Source organism: Vespula vulgaris, chromosome 13, assembly GCF_905475345.1.
Source record: "Vespula vulgaris chromosome 13, iyVesVulg1.1, whole genome shotgun sequence".
NCBI lineage: Eukaryota > Metazoa > Arthropoda > Insecta > Hymenoptera > Vespidae > Vespula > Vespula vulgaris.
This window is the reverse complement of record NC_066598.1, coordinates 3,493,380-3,518,070: the sequence shown is the minus strand read 5'-3', so window position 1 is coordinate 3,518,070 and position 24,691 is coordinate 3,493,380. Positions and strand designations below refer to the sequence as shown.

Sequence of the window (24,691 nt, the reverse complement as noted above, 5' to 3'; positions counted from 1 at the left end):
ATGAACAAAAAATATAAATAGAGATAACAAAATGCAAATAAAAAAATAACCTTGATTAAACCATTATATAGTTCATGTATAAAAAATATGACTATATATATTTAATGATACATTTCAATGTACATGTCAATGTAGGGCTGGAGAGATAACATAAGATAAATGAAAAAAAAAATTGAGTCCAATGAATTTTTAATTTTTTAATTTGCCGTGTTTGAGTTCTATTTCTAATCGAATATACAAAGATAAAATTAAACTTCTACATCATTTTGAAGATTTCAGAATCAGTACTCTTTCTATTATTGTTTTAAAATAAGTTATCATATTACATTTTTTATTACTTTTTTTTATATCATTATTATTACAACTATTATAATTAAACAATTATAATGAAAAGAACACAAAATAAAATTATTTTTTATAAACTATTTTATAAAGATTCAACGGGATGATGATATTTATATATGCATGATAAACGTTTACTTTTTTAAATACATTTTCATTAACAATATTTAAGAACTTAATATGATGATTACATGTTTCTATTGGAAAATACAAATAAGAAAGCAGTAAAGAGTAGAAACTTATTTGTTAGAGGTAAATTTTGAAAGACCTTCTAATAAACTAACATATGCTGTATGTTCATAATTTGTACTAAGTTCGATGATTTTTTCAGCAAATCCATTTGAAATACCCTTCTCTTCGAGATAATTCATCAAGAGATCGTATAGATACTATACAAAAAGAATAAAATATATTTAGATCGCATAAAAACAAAATACTATATTCTATAATACAAAGATACCTACACCATCGATAATTTCACCAGCAACTGCATACACTTTATCGCTGTGTTCTCCTTCATAAAAAGTTATTTCATCGATACCAAAAATGTCATCTAAAAAGTATAAATGTAATTTATTATTACATTTATCTTATTAAACATATAATAAATGCAATTTTTCTACAATAGTATAGAAATGTTACATTCTCATTTAATTATTTCATAACAAACAATTACGAATAAAATTTTATAAGAATGCATTTGATTTTCCAAAGAATAATAATCAAAATGATTTTGATCATCATTTTGTACTCAACACTTTGGTTATTCATATGATGCTTTTATATTTTTTTATATGAATTATAAACAATCTATGCTTACTATAGCTATCATCAGCTCCGGATGCTCCTGGTTCGCTATTAAATGAACATGTAAATCCTAAAGTTTGATTTCCTCTTACAATATCTACGGTAAACGATGGTTTGCTTTTCATTTCTCCAATATCTGCATTATCACTTTGAGGATCAATTTCTGGTTCAGAATTAGAATCTACCGTATGATTTATATTGAACGAAATTCTAATTCTGTTTAGGATTATAAAATTGAGATATATTAGTATTAGGAGTTAAAATATAAAGTTATTACTTTATATCATATATTAGTTAATATATTTTTGAACATTATATTTAATCTTACTCTTCATTTTGATTTTTCTTCTGAAGTGTAACTTCGGCACTATCCAGAGATACCTTAAAACCATCTAATTCTGTTGGAATTGTTTTTAATTTCTGGGCTTTCTTTTCTGCAACTATCTCTTCAGCCAAGAACTCTACTAATTCCTTCTCCGCTGATAATATAAATAATAAACATATTTTTAACAATCTTAAATAAGCTCAACAATCTTATTTCCAATAATCTTATATAAGAATTATATATAATGATAACACAACATAATGCTAATGATTAAAACGTTAGATGTTGAAATATTACTGAAATATAAATTTAAATATAAAAAACTAAAAATTAAAATACTATAACATTATAAAAACTAAAAATTGTATCAAATTCAAACTATATCTAAAAATGCAATATTATGAATGCAATATATATGAAAAAGATAAAACATTAATTAATAAATAAAAATACATTCTGAAAATTAATAAAATTCTTTAAAGAATTAATTCGTAGAAACAAATTCTGATAAAAAAAATATTTACCTTTAGTATGAGCATTTCTATTACATTCGTAACCATAAATTTGTGAATTCTGAATTTTCGGAACAGCAAATGATATTATAGCATCGTTTTGCCGGTTGCACATGTTCCACAATGTTCGATATAAATTATTGTTCATTGAACCATTGTTAGAAGTTGAAAATAAAATATTTTTAATGGCAGAACCACGAAGTAGATTCCTTACTAAACAATTCATCTTTTTTTTTACAATTTATTTTCAATGATTATTACGATGTGCAATACGTACAGCGTAAAGGCAAGAAGAGAATAGAGAATAGTAATAGAAAATGGTTGCATCACAATCTACCAACCTTATATTATTTCCTATTTTATACAACTTCCGAAACGGAAATAGTTTAATTCGGAACTGTAACTTCAAAAAACCCTAGCTGAAGATAACTAACATGGAATAATTCCCATGTTTTTTTTATTTAATTTACTTTTCAGTCAGCAGATGGCAGTATTACTGCCCTTTATGAAAGTGAAGTAGTTTATGTACGTCATATATGTGATTGTTCAACAGTTTTTGTAACATTCGATTAATTCGATTGTTTCATAATTCGTTTAAGTTAAATTCTTCGGTAGCAGTGAAGTGAATTTTTTTGAATTGAATAAATTTTATCGGATATTAATATGTTGAAATAGGTTCAATTGAAGATCAATACATATTTACGTATGAATATTTTGATAATCGAAGGCCAATGTTTACTCAATGTCAAGTTTTTCTATTCTAAAATTTGTTTGCTTTTAAGGATTTATGGGACACTAGCGCCGCATAGCGCTCAAAATCAAAAGTACACGTTCAGTAGTTAAGTTAGGTTTAGCACCTGTTCAAAAAGTGTTTAAACGACTTACGGAATTTACGAGAAATTAAATTTTATTAGTTACGTGATTTAATATTTCTTCATTGACTTAAACAATAGCATTATTGAATATCTGGTCTGTCGGTTAAAAAGTTATTTTATATAACGTGCTGTTAATTTTTTTTTTATGATTTTTCATCAAAATGCATGCTAATATACGACTGTATTCATTTCTTCTCTATTTCCATTTATTTGTTTTTACTCGTTCGGAAAAAAACGAAAGTGTTTTTGTACCATCACGTGAATGGCAAACTATTAAAAAAGGTAATTAATATTATATTTAGAACTATTGTTATATGATAACATAAGACATCTCGTAAGACCACGTCAGTCGAATTGACCGTTCGATAATTTATCACGATAACAAAAACTTGTTTAATATTTTCCAAAATAAAAATTTTTTTCCTTCTCTAACACAATTCTTATTTAATATAATATAAAAAAATATTCACTTATTTTCTTTAGCCATGTATATTATTATTATTATAATTTAAAAAATATAATGACACATTGTCAGATTAATTAAATCATTAAGATATGTGTAATAAAAAAATTGAAACATTATATACTTTATGTATCCTTCTTATATCTAAACAAAGCGAATAATTAATCGTAAATTTGTTTAGGTGAACCAATACCAGGAGGATTACATGTAAGGCATAACTTTCAAACTGGAGTTACAGAAGCTAAATTAATGGATGATGAGGAAACAAAGGAAAAAGATTTTAATGAAAATACCAATCAATCTCATTCAAAATCATTGATATTACACCCGGATAAAACATTACTAGAGTCAGAGGATGATGAATCTGTGAAATCTACAAAAACTAAAGAATCTGAAGCATTAAAAGTTCCAATTATGGAATTAAAAGCTAGACTGAAGAAGATTAAAGAAAGCGTAACTGATTTGCCATCTGAAATAAATGTAATAAAAAATATTTTTTGCAATAATCTATATCGAAAGACACATTGCAGTTTGTATGTTATAATCTTTTTATATATTTGTGTTTTTAAGGATGAAAGTACACAGGCTAAAATGATGCAGAAATTGAGAGCCTATGAAACATTGAAAGAAGAATTAAAAGCAGCTAAAATTAATATTACCACAGATGCCGAAGTTTTGAACACTTTATTCAAGAAATTTCAATTATACAAAGTGCCCATGCATACATCTTCTTTATTGAATATAGAAATTGAAATCATTTTGGATATACTTAATGGTTTTGAATATTTGATTCATCAAATTGACACTGCTCGTTTATTTGCTGATATGGAAGGGTAAGATATCTCATAGTTTTGTATTTTTTTTAATTAAAAAAGATAAAGAACTAATTGTTTGAAATATTTACAGGATAAGTAACATCATATTACCATGTTTGAATAGCACATACAATGAAATAAAAGCGGAAGCCTTAAGGCTTTTAGGTGCTGCTGTTCAATCAAATCCAAAAGTACAAGCGAAAGCATTAGAAAAAGATTTGATGCAGAAACTTCTACACATATTATCAACAAATAATAAAATTTTGGTAAAGTCCAGATGTCTCTTTGCATTGAGTGCCTTAGTACGTCAGTTTCCGGCTGCTCAGAAAGCATTGCTTGATCATGGTGGTTTAGAAATTTTTGGAAAAATTTTGAATAACAATCAGTTACAAACACAATTAAAAGTTATGAGACTTATTAATGATTTGATCGTCGAAAGGCAAGATATAGAAAAAATTTCTGATATTAGACAACGTGATGCGAAAACAAAAGAATATGCTGCCACGGATCTTGAACAAAAATTACTAATGCATAGATATTGCAAATATTTATACGATTTAATGATCAAAAGTTTCAAGTATGAGCTTCGTGATCAAAATGAAATTGACAATTATGAATTACTAGAAGTTGTAAGTGAAAGTATGATTATGATTAATCCCATATGTAAAAACGAAGTTTACATGGACAAACATATGCTTCTACAAGTTATAAACGACATGTTAAATCTTTATCAAAATTTAATTGGAACTGTAGAATCAGATGACGCGGACATAATCAATAATCAGATACAACTGATTAAAAAATTGAAGATAGTCTTTGAAATGTCATTGCACGAAGAATTGTAAATAACTTTAATGGAATCTGTATACAAAATAGAATATAATTATGTATCATAAATAAGTTTAACCCAGGGAAAGAGAGTACCATTTTCGTATTAATATTTAATATTGCAAAAGCAGCGATCCTTGTGAAACAGAACGTGAAATTGTGATCCTGAAACAAAAGATTTTTCATTATGTTTTATATCTACAAAAATTATAATGTACATTACAAAGGCTGTAAATAGGTTATTATTCTATGTGACTGATTATTTTATATAATGTGATTCGTATAATCTAAATCAAAACAAGTTTATAAAAACGAAAACAATATATATTATTTATTTTCAAATTGAAGTTTCTTGTAAACCTGTTTTGATTATAGACCAATGTAAAAAAATGTACTATACAATATATATATATAAATATATATATATATATATATATATATATATATATATATATATATATATATATGTACGCATGTGTACAGAGTGATATTCTCTTTCCGTTTAGTAAAAAGTTAATATAAATTGCATTTAAAAACAAAAATAAGTTAAACTCTTGGTCTTTATCAATTATTGTTTGTCATTTTGATGTATTCTTGCAATTTTTCAATTAGATTAAAATTCGTAGGTTGAAGTTGATATCACTCCTGTTTACATACATATATATATATACATATATGTATACACATTATATGCATATTTATACATATTTATATATGTACATGAACAACGTATATTTTTAAAACTATAGGAAACTAGAATATAGAAGAGTACCAAGTTTTTAATACATAATTAATATCAAATTATGTTAAAGTAAAAAGGCACAAATGTTATATTTTCACTGTTTGAGAACAATTATTTATTAAATTATTTTGCAGATCTAGTTATATTGACTACCTCATTGTATATACTATAATTATATTGACAAAATTATTTTCAATATAGGACATTATTATGATACAAAAATAACTGATAGAATATAATATAGTTTATTTACAAATTTTAATGATTACATATATTAATTGGATTCGTTATTATAAGTCATAACTTTCAAAAAATATTAATACGTGGGAAATATATTTTAAAACAGAGTTTGTATATACAGGTGCTTTGGAAAGGCACTCTTGTACCATGTTAATTATTTTTCTTTTTTCCTATTTTTCTTTTTGTTGTTCATCCATTATTATTCTGTTGTCTTTCTCTTTTTGAAAAGAATACCTTGTTTTCTACCTTTTAAGTACAAGGATTGTTTTAGATCATATGATTACAAAGAGATATATAAACAATATATACATTCACATGTATCGTTTTGAATAAAATAATTAAGTTACCGTTTGGATATAAATGAATTTAATTACATTGAAAAAACTCTTGATGTGTATCTTTTTTTTCTGTTTTTTTTTTTTCTTTTTTTTCCTTGTGTTTACATATGTAAGTTTAGAGAGAACGATATTTATATATTCTAGGCATTATGAGAGAAGACTAGGCCTATTATCTTGACTGTGTATACTCATTTGCTTACTTATTAGTAACAAACGATAACGTGATAATTATATAATTATTTCATAAAAAATTCCAATTTAAAAATTATTCGATAATGATTATTATCGGTTTAATTAATCTTTTTCTATCAATAGATAACGAAATTGTGTGCGTGTGGGTATGTGCGCGCGCGATATACATCTAATTTTATAAAATATTACGTATTGAAATTTATTTCTCGAATGATCGTACATATCTACATCATTAATTTTACATTTCTTTACATAATATAATTTTTGTATCCATTAACTTTTCAATTCGTTTATTTATTATACAATTTTATTTTCCCACCATCGCATCATATAACATCAACGCAATCGTTCGTTCTCACTTAAATAGACTATAAGTTTTTCTTGAAAACATATACTCACATAGAATTTTTTTAGGAACTCAAACATATGTCCTTTCTCTCTCTCTATTTTTAATCAGGTAAGTATATTGATTAATATACTTGTGTATTACTTTCTTTCTTTTTTATATCCGGAGAATTTATATCATATGTGATCTCATGTAATTTAAAGTTTTATAAAATGCCCTTTTTTAATTTCAATGTCAAAGAAGGGGAAGCATTAAAAATTATTTACACACCTTCACCTTTTTCATAACATGAAATGTCATTCGTCAATTCGTTACACATCTCATAATATAATATTTTGGATACAATGTTACAGAATTCAATTGAATGTAGTTGCGATCAACACAATCTATATATAACATTATCTATTTCAATTTGCCAATATAAATAATTCATTTCAGTTGTTTAGTTTATAAGAGGAAAAATATTAAAGTTTATTTAGATACAGAAATGTGATTAACTTTGGAGATTATAAAAATAAATTTACACTCTTCTCCTTCGATTATAAGAATACTATAACATTAGTTAGTTTAAATGATTCGTATAGTAAACACATTCTTAATTATTGTAAAGGATCACAGAATCTGAAAAGTAGTGCTTCCCTCAAGCTTATTTAAACTGTTTTTAATATTTTAGGATACTTTTAATATATATATATATACATAGACTCCTATAACTTTGTAAGATACAATTTATGTGTTGGAGCGTGTAATAATGTATCCATATACAAGAGTATGGTCAGTCGTTAAATTAATTCCCAGTTGATTATTCATCTTTCTTTGATGAAATTTTATCTTAATAGAGCAATAAAATTATGTAACTTTATGGCAACATATTATCTTTCTCTTGGGATAGGCATTTATAATATATATTCGTGTATATATATATATATATATATATATATATATAATATATATATATATATATACATATATACTACATACATACATACATACATACACACACATATATATATATATATACACACACATATATATTATTTAATGAGAGTATGTTCTTACAGAAATTGTACTTCAGAAAAGTACCATCATAAAATGATCAACAGATTTTAGTGCTCTACATAAATTTGTTCAAATTAATTCCTTCCTTGAATGAAATATATATCTTTTAGTCGCAAAGAATTGTTAAAATCGCCATTAATGTAATACCAAATAACAAAGCAGCGAGTTGCTTTAAAGATTCCTTTGGACTAGATTCTTTAAGCAGTTCTGGTAAAATTGTAACTAAGCCGATATGAAGGAAACCACCTGCAGTAAATGGTAAAATCCAACTTGTCCTTGCCGCTGTAACAAAACGCGATAATAAAAAATATTATATTTATTATTAAAACAACATAAAGGCTAACTTATTTAATAAATTTCTAATACTGAATTACAAATTGTCACAATATTTTCCTCGTAATAAATCAGGGTCGAAGAAGTTATCAGTAAAGATACGAAGTGTTGACATAGGAAGTGCTGGCAATTTAAAAATAATTCATATAAATTATACAATGAAATCTGTTTTTCAACTTCATTTCATTATTTTATTGTACAGGATGACTCACAAAAAGTAATAAAGAGCATATTATTGAATATAAAATTAAGTTTACTGTTGTAACATAATCTATCTATAATCTATATAAAACAGTTATCTGTACATTGTATTTTTATTAATTATTTATTCGTGTAAATCTATTAGTAAAAAAAATTAGAAATGTAAATCATTCTACTTACCAACTTCGCCGCCAGAAAAAATAATAGCGGCCAAAGATCCAAAAATGCCACCGGTTGCAGTCAAAAGTTGTGCCCTCGCAGCATCCCATCTGCTAAATCCACTGCGAAGTAAAATAGCGAAGTCACCAACTTCATGTGGAATCTCATGAATCAAAATGGCAAACGTAGTTAGAGCGCCTAATCGAAAGGACATGAGGAAAGAACCTCCTACAGCCAATCCATGAGTAAAATTGTCAATACAATTTGCCATAAGATTCAGATATCCTGCTATGTGCTTTGGCCTAGTTTTTTGGACAACAGTATCAACAGTTTTCCGAGTGATTTTTTCCTTTGTATTAGACGATACTCGTTTTCTGTCAATGATACATCCATTCAATAATGAAGATGACGACGATGAAAGACCATTGTTCTTCGTAAGTCTGTTCAAACAATTGCTGACTTCATCAACTGACATATTATCAGACAGAACGATGCCATTCGTATACTCCGATTTTAAGTAACCATTCTTTTTTGATTTCTTCACACCATTACTCATCTCCATGTAACCGTTCTTCATTGGTTTTTTTTCCAGAAAGGGTTCCACCTAATAATCAAAAGAAAAATACTTCTTGATTACTTTATATTTAAAAAAAGAAAAAAAAAAAACAAAAAGAAATTCAAAGAATATTTTTATTAATGACTTGAAAATAATCATACCTCCAAAAGTTCATTATCCGTACAACGTTGATTATAGCCATTCTTTTGTTTAATCCCAATCAAATTAATACAATTATTGTTCTCCATTTCTTCTTTTTCGGTTTCAAGATTTTTTGTAATATTCTCAGATGGTTCCTTGTTATCATCTGTTTGTTGTTCCTCTGGATCATAATCGAAAGCAAAAATTTTTTCAACGATGACAAAAACCAAAAATCCAGTGAGAACCCAAAGACCACAGGGCATAGATGGAGAATTCGAATTTTCAGCTAAAAATATATTAATAAATGATAGTAATGACAATAACAACATAACAACTACAATAACAAGTAACAACAACAATAATAAAAATAAAAAATAATAATAATGACAATAAAGATGATAATAATAATAATAATAATAATAATAATAATAATAATAATAATAACAACAACAACAACAACAATAATAATAATAATAATAATCGAAGAAACAAATAGAAAAGGAAAAGAAGAAACAAAATCGAGTACTTTTTATCGAGTTTCTTCGACGGGATAGATAATTGCTCGAAGAAAGAAGAACATTAGCGTAAAATGAAGAATTGTAATCATCGTGTGCATTCTCGGGACAAATCGGAAAGGTTGGTCGCTATTGGTCGAGAGAGAGACAGTTCAATTTATCGGGGCACAGCTGGCGATTCAAATCCGTAACCGACGCATAATAGAGTTCGAAGGCGTTCTACAAAGAGTTCATAAAGCCTCTTCCACCGGATGGAAGCTTCTTCTAATATACATAGATACACACAGGACTTCATTCAGAATATACAGAGCGTTCCAAATCGCGAATTGGTTTCTATACATGAACTATGCACATGTTATATGTATATATATATGTGTGTGTGATCTGATCTTAAAAGTTAACCTAAAAAACAATTTACAAAAATGTATCTGACTTAAATCTTATTGGAGTTTTTGTTGTACACAATAATTAATCTATTTCGTTCAAATCCAATTCGTAAAATTTCATTTATCAAGCATTTTTATATAGCTCCTTTATCGTATGTTTTTTCGATCATATTTAATTTTTTCTTACCTCGTTTCAACGAATCGTTTTCCCATGCTTCTGGTAAAAGATGTAAAAAAACGTCGCCCAAAAGACCACCAACGGCAAAGCTTAAAAGCATTTTCAATGTTCCTGCGCTAGCTGAAAAAGAAAAAAGAAAATAAAGAAAGAGGGATTATAAAAGTTTTATTTATTTATTTTATTTTTTAACTTAATGAATAATCGATAATATTATATTGAAATAATACGATATTGAAATTAAACGTAATATGCATGATGGAAATAAACGTGTGTGTGTGTGTGTTTGTGATCTGCATATGTTATTAATTTTTCGTGTTTTTGCTTTTTGTAAATGATGATTTATATAAATACGTACGTCGTAAGTACGTATGTACGCATGTCGTTGATTAATCATTTTGTAAAAAACAGATAAATATAACAGATAAAAGAAAAAAGAAATGACGACAAAGTTGCACTCAATTACGACGGGGTTGATTTGTCGTACCAGATGATATCATGAAAATACTTCAAAATAGACACAGTAAAAACGTACACACACACACACACACACACACACACACACATGTATATACATATCATGTGATATATACGTGGGACTAATAATGATATATGTGATATATATATATATATATATATATATATATAAGATCGATTGGCGAACGTATGGCAAACGAAGATAAGGTCAAAGTTAACCTCTTTTCAACGAAAAGTCGTTTATCACGAATTATATGCTCTTTTTTATAGTCGAGTCAATGAACATACAAAATGTAATTTCATCGATCCACATATCTTCGAGAAACACATGTTTTTTATTTTTGGATTATGTGACATTAATAATAAATGTTACCGCGTGTATGTGTGTGTGTATGTCTACGGAAAAATTTAAGTATTTGTACAATAAGAATATGGAAATATATTGTCCTTTTTTTTTTTTAATAAAACGTCTTGAATTATATTTAAAAAAACGATCGTTCTAATGCGACGTTTCGACAAGTTAAATTATTTCGTCCTAATATTCTGATCCTACATTTGTAATTTTATTTATTTGTTTAAGTTAAACATTATTTTAACTTAAACATTGATTTTCTTTCTTTTTCTTAAAATAAACTCGACGTAGGGTCGAGCTATGGAGAAAAAAAAAATAAAGAAAAGAAAAAGAGGAAGAAAAAAGGAAAAAAAAAGAGAAGAGAAAAAAGAAAACAAAAATAAAACAAAAAAGAATATAATCAGTCGCAATATATAATCCACGACAAATCGATAAAAACCCAAAGAGAAGAGGAGCGTGACTTTACATGAGGATATTGCATTAATCTATTCTTATTATCGATCATACATTACAATGCGACACAAATATCAAACTTGTAGCAATATAATTGATGCAGTATACATTGACATGTGTAAATCGTTTAACGTAACTTTTTTACTTTGGAATATTATTATTATTATTGTAACATATTAAATACGATTCCTTTTGTAATATCCGTTCAAAGGTCTTCGACGAATAGAAGCCATATTATCTATGATACTTCATCTATATATATATATATATATATATATATATATATATATATATACATACATATACATACATACATACATGTATATATATATATATATAAAACGGACGTGAAACTCTGTCTCTATATGAACAATTTACAAAACAAAAGATACGATATCAGCTAATGCGAATATTTTAATTTTTCCAGAAATTCTAAGAGAAATTATAGGGAAAACCCCAAACGTTTGTAAAATGTAACAAGAACAGAAGCTAGATTTACAAACTAGAACTTCTCTCTCATCAAACTAGATATGTATTATACTATTATCTAAAACTTCCTACGTGATGATATATGGTAGGCGTATTTCGACGTTACTGTTCTTTTTGTTATTGTTCGCAAGTACACATACGCAATGTAATTTCATTGGAAAAAAAATTATCTCTGATTTGTACGTAACTGCCCACAAAAGATAAATGTGCATTCCATTATACACGAATATTCTTAACTTCTTCGTTGTATAATAATAGAAAATAAAAAAAAAATAAAAAGAAAGAAATGATTAAAAATTTATAATTTCATTTCTTTTAATTATTTTCTTATTTAATAATTTTTATGAATAATTTATTTGCGTTCAATATGTCATCCAGAAGCTATCGTAAATGATTATGAACGGAACCATGAGCATTGCTATTTATAACGAATGAACTATCTTGTTATACTTAACAGTCTTAATTGGAGATCTCAAGAAACATCGATTACGACTAGCAGAATAATTGCTGATAAAAGACATTAGTTTTTCTTCTTTCTTTTTTCTTTTCAAAACAAAAGAATATATACCGTTTATATACTGCCCAATATATACAACGTGTATATAACAGGAAGACAAACTATTCAATTATTTCGAAGAAACGAAAAGGACAAAAACGACGAAAACGACGAAAATAATCGTTGCGTCATTAAGTTCGACCGTAAAATCGATATTGTTCGAGAATCGTTTGCAATTCTAATAGAGCGGTCTAATTTATTCATTGATCGAATAAAAAAAAAATATTCGTTGTAAATAATTAAATAGCAAATTATAGAGTAAGTAAAAAATGAGTATAATTATCATATTTCTATGTGTTTATTAGAACAAACAATTATTTAAGTTATATATATATATATGTGTGTGTGTGTGTGTGTGTGTATATACCACACGATTGAAAAATGGCGTGATCGATAATCGTCACAGCAATATTTTTCATAAAAAGATATTGAAAATTATTTCTATCATAATTCCAATCATGCATTTTACCACGTGTTTGAAAACATGCATAAGAATTTGACTGACCTTGCGTGAACTAAACGAATCGCGTTAGAGATTACAATTTTACAATTTGCAATTCGATAACAAGTCTAAAGTATCAAAAGATTCATCATGAATGTGTTTGCTTGTTAAATGATAAATATGAATATGTGGGTTTTTCATTGATGATGTATCGAATTTTTCTATAGGAATTATTATTATCTACGTATTACTATTATCTATAGTATTGTATCTACATCAAATATGACAAGTTTCAAATTTGTCTTTCAAATTTATTCCAAGAGTGAAAAAAGAAAAATAAAGAAAAATGCGTTAACATCGATCTATTCTTGCAACATCTTATAATAGGTTATGTTTCTATAGAGATGATGAAAGATCAAACGTTCTTGCAGTCTCACTTGACTTCACTTTTCTTCTTGTCTATTAAATAAGAGCCTATTATATTTGTTGCATCGTTGAATTCCCATATTACTTTCCTCTTATTTTCTACGAATTAAATTATTATAACATTCCTATACGTACTTATACATATATATATAATAATATAATATTACTTTTTCTCTAGAATAAAAAAAAAAGAAAAAGAATTTTCATTACTGTTATAATATAATAATAATATAATATAATAATAATGATGATAATGAAATGTAGATAATAAAAGTAGGCTAAAGAAATTTATCACGTATACATTTAATACAGTACGATAATCATTATTCAGATTTTATTTCTACAGAGATATGTTGAATCAATAGCAAGACGAGAGATTAATCGTTTAACAAAACAAAGCAAAATAAAAAAAAAAAAATTGGAAAAAGAATACGTTTATGATAATTAAAGTGGCAACGAGATAACTTGTTCAAAGTTCGTATATTAGCATTAATACGAGATACGAAAATATATAAATATATCTTTACTTCCTTTCTGTACAATTTTACAATATTAAATAGAAGAGAATATGTCAAAATAGAGATTATGAGATTTTCATTCGGTGATAGATCGATAAGCGTACTTTACTTTATTATTCAATTAAAATTTTTTACGATTACATTGAAAACGTTAATATCACACGCGAAAAAAAAATTGATAAAAAAAATTAATATTTTAGAATCAACTCATACATATAAGAGTTATATCATTATATATATATATATATATATATATATAATATAAAAAAATTGGTTTTTTATCGTTTAAAAATTTCAATAAATTAATCAAAAAATATTAAACCTCTCTGAACGATTATCGATCCGATTAAATGGAAAATCTAAAATCTTCATGGTGCCTTTTAAAATTTCTTTATCTATAATAAAATAAGCGACAAAACGTCACGTGATATTATATGATAATAATATGAGTACATTACTTCCTTCTAGAATGCTCGATACAATTATTATACAGACATTCTCGAGATATTAACTTTTAACTGACAGCAATGACATTAGCTATGAAAGACGAATGATTAAAGTCTTGATTAATCGCAACATTTTAAAAGATTGACATATACCTATTTCATCTGCTCTTTCTCTTTCTTCTTCCAATGATAATGTTCTTATTCATCATAATTTATTATCTCGAGAAAAAAAAGCTAACGATTATCTATGAAAAAATATACGACTGTCACGATTAACAATAATTAATCGCAAAAAAATATAAAAGAAAAAAAAAAGAAATAACCAATTCGATGACAATGCTCAAAATAAAAGATAAATGAAAGAATATTCCATTACAAAAAATCATTTTCAATCATAATTTTGTAATAGGTGTTATTTTTCTGTCTAAATACAAAACACTTTCGCGTCATCATTAATTAGGTTAGATAAGACGACTGTGAGCAATCTTATCGACTGTTGCTAATCTTTCCCGATGTTGTATGATAAAAAAATATATATATGTGTGTATGTGTATATATATATATATATATATATATATATATATATATATATATATATATATATATATATATCAGAAAGAAAGAAAGAAGAAACAAAAAGAAGTCATTAATTAGAAATTACTTGCGATATTTTCAACGTACTTTCCTTCTACTATCTCTTTTCCATGAAATATCACTATATCATGATTTTTTTTTATTTGTCCATCCTTCTTTTATTTTATTTTATATATTCTTCCTTTTCCATATCGCGGTGGTACCACTTCGATAATACTCGACAGAAATTTATCAAAACTTTATTTTTGATTTTATTATCGAATTATCAATTATTAGCGATTAAATCGAGATGATGACTCTTAAAAAAAGGAAAGAAAAAAAAACAAAAAAAAAAGAGAGAGAGAGAGAGAGAGAAAACGAATTAAAAGATTTACAAGGATCGTGGAGAAAAATACTTCTTAAGAACATTATCATTGCTAGAAGGACATTCTACAAATTTCATGATCTTGAATTCCGATATATGGACAGGTAACAAATTTTGCATGCATGTCACGCAGAGAATTTCGTCAAACAAGTTTCATGACCTTGCTTACTATGATGGTATTAAACACGTGAGTGAGACGGAGAGACAGAGAGACAGAGAAACAAAGACAAAGAGACAGAGACAGAAAGAGAGAGAGAGAGAAAGAGAGAGAAAGAGAAAATAGAGATAAAGTCCGAGAGAATGGAAAAGAGGTCGATTAGAGTTTCATAGGGAAACAATGCTACTCCAGTATTAACATAATCCTTTCTTTTCGTTTTATTTACTTTTATTTTGTTCAAGTTCCTGTTAATCGTTTAATTATGATAACAACGATAACACTATTGGTAAAGTGAATGAGACCGTATCCCGTAACACTCATTTATATGTCTGTCTGTTTCTATTTCTATCTCTATCTCTATCTCTGTTTCTAACATTGCTTCTATATATCTCTTTCTGAAACGTATAACGAATAGAACTAACCATACAAGCTTGTCATCTTCGAACAAGAGACGTTATCTAAAGCTTTAGTTGTCTAAAAAAAAAAGTCCATCCGATATATAATAATAATACCGGATTAATGATAATGATATTTTTCATAAATGCATTTCTAAATGCTTGGATAGAGCAACAATAAAATTATTGAATAATTCATTATCGTGCAACTAATTAAAATTATATTGTAAAAATTAATATTTAATTTTTATACATGATAAAATTATTAATAAAAGTCTCGAACGATATGTCTCGTATCTAAATATAATATATTGCACAATATAGAACAATAAGAAAAAAATGAAAGAAACAGAAAAAAATATTATTGCAAAAGTAAATGATGAAATATTGCGTTATAATGATTAATATTTAATTTTATACACGATAAAGTAATTATGTAAAAATCTCATTCAAGTATGTTCGATATTACAAAAAAAAAAATAATAATAATAATAATAATAAATAAAAAATAAAAAAAATAAAAAAGAAAAATGTTAATTATTGTTGTCTATATTTTATGTATATATTGAAATTTGCAACATTTAATGTTCTACTGTATTTATCTTTCTTTTTTTTCGGTATATATATATGCGTGTGTGTTAACTACTTGGCATACAAATTGCATTAGTGAAACATCGTTTCTGCGCAGTTTAAATTTCTCGACGTAAAGAACGCAGTCATGTTTCCAAGTATCGATTATATAGAATAATTTTCTATCGCAGAAACTTTCACTAAAAATAAAAAAAATTCAGAGAATTAGTTCGTACACCAGACGTGTTAAACAAAACGTAAAAACTATAGTATTAGTTATAGTTATACCAATACACAAATTAGATCAAAGATTCGCAGATCATTTTTAAAAACTCAATTACTCTTTTTCTAGAGTCCCTGAGAACTTTTTTACAATCAAAAGAGGAATATTAGCCTGAAGGAATTTTTAGTCCCAGTTAGAAACTTTTGATTCATCTATTGTAAAAACTTTTAGCCCACTCCGTATAATTACTAAGAAGAATCTAACTTATTTATTATAATAATAAAAATAAAAAAAAAAAAGAAAAAATGAAAAAAAAATTTTAAAAAAAATAAAAAATAAGAACAAAAAGGAAAAAAAAAAGAAAGAAAGTAGAAATAAAGAACGAAAATAGATATTAAAAAACGGACATAAAATAACAGGTGCGTTTATTGTTGGCAATAATATGACATATAAAAAAAAACTTATTTTATAGAGAAATATATACAGTGTGTGATTATTAAAGTTACATAGCGTTATAGAAAGTAAGAAGAAAAAGAAAGAAAGAAAGAAAGAAAGAAAAAAAGAAAGAATGAAAGAAAGAAAGAATGAAAGAAAGAAAAAAGATAAAATTCGATGAAGAAAAACTCGAATGCACAAAAACGGTGTTATTTCGATCATGTAACGTTATCGTTATTTACGTTAGTCATGAATTTCAGGTGAAATTAGATTGCAAGAAACTTTGTCGTCGACAACATCGATTGCAAAACTTTTCTTTTGAGATAAAAAAGGATAGAATGATGCTAGCTACACAACATCCCACCATCATCCGGTGTGCTTGACCCTAGAAATAGCTTACGTCAGAATTCACGAGAGAACAAAGACGTCTTCTCTCAGTAGAATTTGGATTTCTCAATATCACATATAAATATACGTGCACCGGAGGCGGGAATTTTGAATTGAAAAAATATACAACATTTGTGTTGTACATTATTTATTAATTCGAGAAAGTATATATGTATAGAATGAGACTGATTGGAATCTGACGATTTAAAAAACTACAATAAATTGATGCTATCAATTGACATACATCAGACATAATATAATAATTAAAGTCATTCTATTTGATATTAATTTATAATAATATAACAAATATTTAAGTTACATTTCAATAATCGTCAATTTGAATAATCGTGGTCAGATTTCAATGGTCCACCCTATATATATATATATACTTGAATTAATAACGAATTTATACACGGGTGTCATATTTTAAATGATACGTTCGAATATATCTCCGATCTTATTGTTTTTAGAAACAAATGTTTACTGTACAAGTTTCTAAAGTTGAAAGTGGTAAATGTAATATTTATCGAAGTTATTCCACAGGGAGTCATTGTTGTCCTGCAAATTTTTAATAAAATAATTGTAGAAAATATCCAATACGAATGCAACGAATACTTCTTCTCATCGGCATTTCATCGAGTTAAGACGCCGTGATGTTTAATCAATTTGTGCAATCGCAATAACATTGTTTACGATTGCTGAAGTGCGAAGTACAATGCGGTGATATTGTTATAATGGTTATTTGATTGAAGGCCGTAAATTTCTTTCGAAGAGGTTCATCTCAACCCTGCCATTTATTTGAATTTTTCTTTCTTTCTTTTTCTTTTTCCAAATACGAGTTGCCCAATTCAATGAACGACGTTGATATTCATCAATTTGTTATTTTGCTTAATTCGTATTTTGATAGATAGTTCAATGTGTTATTTTGATAAATAAATTTGACCTTGCGATTTGATCTCAAGTTGCACGACCCTTCACGACTCTAAATTTTTATCTATGAGAAGCAATTAGAAATATTGTTGGTTTGTACAACATCTCATCGGTCTTACATTTGAAAGAATATGGTGAAAAGCGTATATGTTCGACGTTTATCGAATATACATCATTCATGAGATCGGTAATGTTTTCGAACATTCGTCGAATTAATTCAACCTTTTTTTTCCATATGCGCTTGTATATATCGAATGCATAATTAGAAAATATTCAATGGTTCCAACTGCGGCAATTAAAAAAATTAAAAAAAAAAATAAATATTTCAAAAATATATGGAGAAAAAAGAAAAAAAAAAAGCAGAATGCCTCTGCGAGATAAAACTGCGATAAATATTACACTTTTTCCCGTTAAAACCTAGCAACTTTTTTTTTTTTTAGTCGAAACATTTATTTATACGAGCAATAAAATCGGAGATATGTATATCCCAGTTATAATCACTTAAAATGGTAGAAACATTCGATATAAAAATTTGACGAGTCATTGTTTGAAAATGTTAAACGGATTAAAATTAAATTTCATCATACTTTCCCAAATTTGGAAGTAGATGAAGACGAAAAGAAAATGTTCTATTGTTATTCCTACTTATAAATGAATCACAATGTGCATTATTTAGTTCGACGTATTTCCAATGACGGAGTTACTTGGTCCTGCCAAAATCTAATGCCAAACAGTTCGGTAAATATAGCTATACATATTTATAGTCGTTCCATTTATTATCTATACTTTTTTTTTTTTTAAATCGAAAATTCTTACTTCATTTACAACGTTTTAATTTGATCGAGAATATTCCTCAGTTCTATCTCATTCGTTTATCGCAGTGTTTCTCAATATTTTATACGACCATTTGTTCGTAATGATATCGCGGTTCAAATATTTATAAAATAAGATTTTTAAAAATCCATATATTATTTTAAAGACTCGACTGTTAACTGTGGTATTCTCGTAAATTTGCAAAGAACATTGTACTAGATGACTTTTTGAAAATATTTTATAATTCAATCACCTTTCTCACTCTTTTGCGATTCATATTGCAAAAAGCTACGAATAATAGATTGAGAAACGCTGTTTTATCGAAAGAAGAAAAAGATAAATGTTCTATTGAGATTATTATCTATCTTTGTATAAAGTTCAAGTCTGTATTGAATAATTTACATGCGAAAATGTTTAACAATATACAATGAAACGTCTTACACGTGCAAATATATGACAATTTAATGAACAACTTTTATTTATAAAAGGTTAATATCATTGTACGTTAATTAAAACTCATACGAGACAACAAAACGATGATGCTTCGATTTAAAGAAAAAAATAATAATCAAAAGCGAAAAGAAAAAAATAAAATACACGAAACGAGAAAGAAATATGAACGAGTTTCGTTGAAACCAGAAAGTATAATAAAAAGATCCTCTAGCGTCGCGTTCAAATTCTAACGGTTTTTAATTTCAATCCTGACCAATCGTGGCGCCGCATTCGTCGTTCGATAAAGAATTTCTTCCGAACAATGTTTGACAAAATTTTTTTTATTATCTTTTCCTCATTTTTTTCACGAACATGTCATAAACAAAAAAAAATAAAAAAGAAACAAAGGAATAACGTCGAAAGATTAATATAAAAAAAAAAAAATTTCTCTTTGAAACACGAGGGAATTTCGTTATGAAACGAGAAAATAAAAGGGTTCTCAACCGTTGCGTTGAAATATTTACGATTCTAACGAATCGTGATGTTGCGTTTGTCGTTCGATAAACAAATCATTTCTTCGAAAGAAAATTCGAAAAGATTTTCTTTTTAACAAGTTTTTCTTCTTTTCATTTACAAATGGTTCATAATCTAAAAACAAAAAAAAAAGAAAGAAAGAGAGAGAGAGGGAAAGAGAGAAAAAAGAACCAAAGAAAAAGAAAAGAAGAAAGTCTTGCATTATTGTAATAAATTAAAAAATATAATAAAATTACCTCCATTCTTGAGATCGGCGCCTTCTTCAATGGGGATAACCAAAAGTGGTAATACACCAGCAAGACCAACCATAGTACTGCCAAGTATTGAGAAGAACCAAGGATTGTAAGTGACATAATAGGAATATTCGTTCCAAGGTAACGAAATATCGTCGTAGATCATCTCGAAAAAGAATCCGGTTGTGTCCTCGGTGCAATTTCGCGCGCACATGTTCACCGCCATGTTTGTTATATATCGCCGCCGGCGAGTGCGTTTTTCGACGGCGTTATGGCGCGTATGTATATGTACGTATATATGTATGTGTGCGTATTACCACTCTCCCTTTTTTATTTATTTATTTCTTTCTCTTTGAACTATACTATTATTATTATTATTAATAATAATATTATTATTATATCACAGTAGGATCAAAGTTCTTTCACCGTATAACAAATTATTCGTATTTGATCAGTCGAAAATTTTTAAACTCGATAACGTTGAAAAAGAAGATGATAATAAAGAAGAAAAAGAAAAAATATATATATATAAGAGAAGTAGAAAAAGCAGAAAAAAAATAAACAGGTTAAGAATAATTAGAAGAAGAAAAAGAAGAAGAAGAAGAAGAAGAAGAGGAAGAAAATTTCACAAGATTCTCTTTTCGTCGTCGTTGTTCTTCTCGTTCTTGTTGGTTATTACTTTTGTGTTTCTTTAGGTGCAAGGAGCGTAAGCCTAAAAAAAACAAAGTAACACGGACGCCTTTAAAACGTGACAATTCTAACAAACTTTCAAACTAATTGTAAGCAATGATATATAAGAAAGAAAGAAAAAAGAAAGGAAGTAAGAAAGAAAGAAAGAAAGTGAGGTTATGTTGTATCATTAACGATGGATAGAGATCGAAGGAAGAGAGAAAGAGAGAGGGAAAATGGGATAAAAAGAAGCAAAGAAAGATGTGAAAAAGACCAAAAAAAAAAAAGAAAAAAAAAAGAAAAACAGAAAGAAAGATTAGGTTAGTCGAAAAGAGAAGGAAGGGGAAATAAAGAGTGGGAGTGAGAGAAACGTTCTTGAATGAACACCTGCAACCCCTCGCGCGCACCTTTAAAGCACTAGCACCGTGAGCGAGCCGACTAGCCTACACTGAGGACTGAGTTCGGTCGCTTCGAGCCGAGTTCGTCGCCGCGCCTCTTGGCCGGCGTGTCTTTTTCTCGTCTCTCCTCGAGAAGAGGAAGGAAATACTTGGTAGTCGTCCCCTTTGGTTCTTTTTTTGTGTTTTTTTTTTTTCTCTTTGTTTTCTTTCTTTTACTTCATGACTTCAGGAGCCTAAAAGATCGACGACGATTATCGTCGCGTTATATCGTTTTTTATATACGCCTGTTCGTTCCCCAACCGTCTTCGTCTTTCTCGCGCTCGAGCGCATATGTCGTCGTTCTCTTTCTTCTCTTGTCTCTGTTCTTTGAACGAAAGATTTTTTTCTCTCTGATACGTATAAATATATATATATATATATATACGTGAGTGTGATGTGTGTGTGTGTTGTGTGTATGTATGTATGTATATATATATATATATATATAAATATATATATATTATGTATTTCTATTCTCCTTTTCTTCAAGTAGTTTTCTTTATCGATTAGTTGAAATGAAGCACACAAAGAAGATGAAGAAGAAGACGAAAAAAAAGGAAAGAACGTTGGCACGAGGTATGCACTTGAAAAAAATGCGAATCGTTTTAAAATGGTGGACGAGAACGGAGCACCGTTACGAGACACGTTCTAGACTGGTCGCGTTGCGCCGTAGGCAGGCGCCTTTATACCATCCGCCATATTTGCGCGCATGTTCACTTCGAAAAGAAGAGAGAAAGAGAAAGAGAAAGAGAGAGAGAGAGAGAGAGAGAGAGAGAACGAGAAAGAAAGAAAGACAGAGAATGTGTGAGCGAATAGAACGAAAGTGTGTATGTATGTGTATATGTATATATATATATATATATATATATATATATATATATATAGCAGAGAGAAAAAGAGAGAGAGAGAGAGAGAGAACGACGGAATGCGCGAGTATAAGAAAGAAAGAGACCGAGAGAGAGAGAGAGAGAGAGAGAGAGAGAGAGAGAGAGAGAGAAAATGACGGTAAGATGGAAGTGAACGAATGAGCGAATGTATGAGTAAGATGAGAGGATAGAAGGGAAGGGAAGGGCAATAAGCGACGTAAAAAAAGGAGGGAAAGAATAGAACAGAGTCTTCTTTTATGTCTTTTTGCTATTCCTACTATACTACGACCGTTTACGAAAGAGATCGATAGAGGGGCGCTGCTGTTGCGCTACACTACTGCTACTACTGCTGCTGCTGCTGCTGCTGCTACTGCTGCTGTTACTGCACCTGCTTCTTCTGCTCCTCCTCCTGCTCCTTCTCTTGCTCCTGTTCCTGTTTCTGTTTCTACTGTTGTTGTTGTTGGTGTTGTTGTTGCGTTCGATTATTCTCGTCGTACATATATATGTATATGTACGATATACATATATATGTATATCTTTGGCACTTTTAAAAATAAAAGGACTAAGGAAAAAATTAAAACAAAAAAAAAGTAATAATAATAAAGAAAACGTTTAACGAACGAAATGAACGCCGTGCAACGCGGTAACGTCGACTAACTTTTGTCTCTTAACGGACAACCCTAACCGATTCGATTAAATCTTTTCTCTCATCCCTTCTTCTTCTTTTCCTCAGATTAATACATACATCCTTCTTACACCAATGCTCCTACCTCGCTCGAATTTATCGGGAGATAAATTTTATCTCCGTTCGCTCGAAGAGCTCGTCGATAAGATCTTTTTCTTTCGATCAAAGATTTCGAGACGGTGCGAATGATCGAAACCGTGCGGACCATGCGAATAATCGATCATGAAGTCTCCCTCTCTTTTATTCCTTTAGATATTTCTTTTAGAAAAGTATAACAAGATCAATCTAGAAAACATTATCAATATCATTATCGTTATATCGGTCGTTATAACGATTGATATGTACTTTCTCTTGTTATTTTCGTGTTATTTACGATCGATAAGAAAATAAAAACATGACTATTCCTTTTGAGATCGACATTTTTATCGGAAAGATATATAAAAATCTCGTGTGTATGCGTGTATGTATGTGTATTGATTATATATTACGAACATATAATATATGTGTGTATATATATATGTTTCTTTTTTCCAATAACGAACTATGATTGAACAATAGCAAATTTACATTCATCAAGAATAAATTTACATTTCACGAAGAAACAAAGAAAATGATAATACGATTATTTCCAAAACAATTGAAAAACAAAAGAGATTTATCACAAACGATATATTATATTTTATAAGTAATTCTAGAGACAAGTAGATATGTATAGTATAAAAAAATGTTATTTAAACATTTAGTAATGATTTAACATATGTATTTAACATTATTACGAAGACGACAATTTGCTATTGTCAAGTAAAACATCCTACTTAACAATGATTCGATCAATTTGGTCGGAGCTATTATCAACTTTTATAGGAATGTTTATTACCGACCGTCGATAAATCATTTGTAATTCCATCTATCGTTTACAAAAAAAAGAAATGTTTCGTTTTTTTCTACACACTCATGCAATTCACAAGAATTAATTAATCAAATTTGAAACAGCTATCAATCGAAAAACTTGAATTTGATTCTTGAACAAGTAGTTTAACTTTATCTGTGATAGAATATACGATATTAATCCTTTTTATTTCCGGTTTAATCAAAAAGTCATTAAAATCAACTATATGAAATATTCATTGTAAAATATATGAAAATTTATAGAAATTTGATTGAGATTTAATTCTTTTATTTATTCATTTATTTTTCATACGAAACATATTTTTTAGTAGAACAAGATATGAACAATTTTTTGTTAGAATTTTTCTATTTAAACTCTGTGCACAATCCATAAAAACTTTTCTATTATCGACTAAAATAATCGGTTCAACAATGACTGATAAAGGTATAAGCGATTACCAACTTTCATAGGAATGTTCATTATCGATCGTCGGTAAATCATTCGTAATTCCATCTCTCGGTCATAAAAGAAAGTACGATAGTTTGTACTTTTTGTACACACTGGTGCAA

General features: G+C 27.8%; 3 protein-coding genes across 6 annotated transcripts; 1 reads left to right on the top strand and 2 right to left on the bottom strand.

Annotated features, from left to right (window-relative positions):
- Positions 1 to 471: 471 nt before the first annotated feature.
- LOC127068570 (complement component 1 Q subcomponent-binding protein, mitochondrial) lies at positions 472 to 2,300 on the bottom strand. Its single transcript, XM_051004887.1, has 5 exons — positions 1,999 to 2,300; positions 1,478 to 1,628; positions 1,163 to 1,365; positions 807 to 895; positions 472 to 731 (listed from the first exon to the last, which is right to left on the bottom strand). Exons 1-5 carry the CDS (start codon positions 2,210 to 2,212, stop codon positions 582 to 584), a joined length of 807 nt encoding a protein of 268 aa, XP_050860844.1. The 5' UTR covers positions 2,213 to 2,300; the 3' UTR covers positions 472 to 581.
- A 190-nt stretch (positions 2,301 to 2,490) lies between these two features.
- On the top strand, positions 2,491 to 5,848 carry LOC127068566 (nucleotide exchange factor SIL1). Its single transcript, XM_051004881.1, has 4 exons — positions 2,491 to 3,143; positions 3,506 to 3,804; positions 3,895 to 4,157; positions 4,231 to 5,848. Exons 1-4 carry the CDS (start codon positions 3,023 to 3,025, stop codon positions 4,982 to 4,984), a joined length of 1,437 nt encoding a protein of 478 aa, XP_050860838.1. The 5' UTR covers positions 2,491 to 3,022; the 3' UTR covers positions 4,985 to 5,848.
- Positions 5,849 to 5,938: 90 nt separating this feature from the next.
- On the bottom strand, positions 5,939 to 23,153 carry LOC127068567 (zinc transporter ZIP13 homolog). 4 transcript variants are annotated; one of them, XM_051004885.1, is made up of 6 exons: positions 22,937 to 23,153; positions 20,580 to 21,288; positions 10,363 to 10,473; positions 9,295 to 9,560; positions 8,599 to 9,181; positions 5,939 to 8,166 (listed from the first exon to the last, which is right to left on the bottom strand). In XM_051004885.1, exons 2-6 carry the CDS (start codon positions 20,800 to 20,802, stop codon positions 7,991 to 7,993), a joined length of 1,359 nt encoding a protein of 452 aa, XP_050860842.1. In that variant the 5' UTR covers positions 20,803 to 21,288; positions 22,937 to 23,153; the 3' UTR covers positions 5,939 to 7,990. The 4 variants fall into 4 exon arrangements, with proteins under 4 accessions (XP_050860842.1, XP_050860841.1, XP_050860840.1 ...); XM_051004884.1 differs by lacking the exon at positions 22,937 to 23,153 and adding an exon at positions 21,633 to 22,354; XM_051004883.1 differs by lacking the exon at positions 22,937 to 23,153 and adding an exon at positions 21,653 to 22,354.
- Positions 23,154 to 24,691: the final 1,538 nt, after the last annotated feature.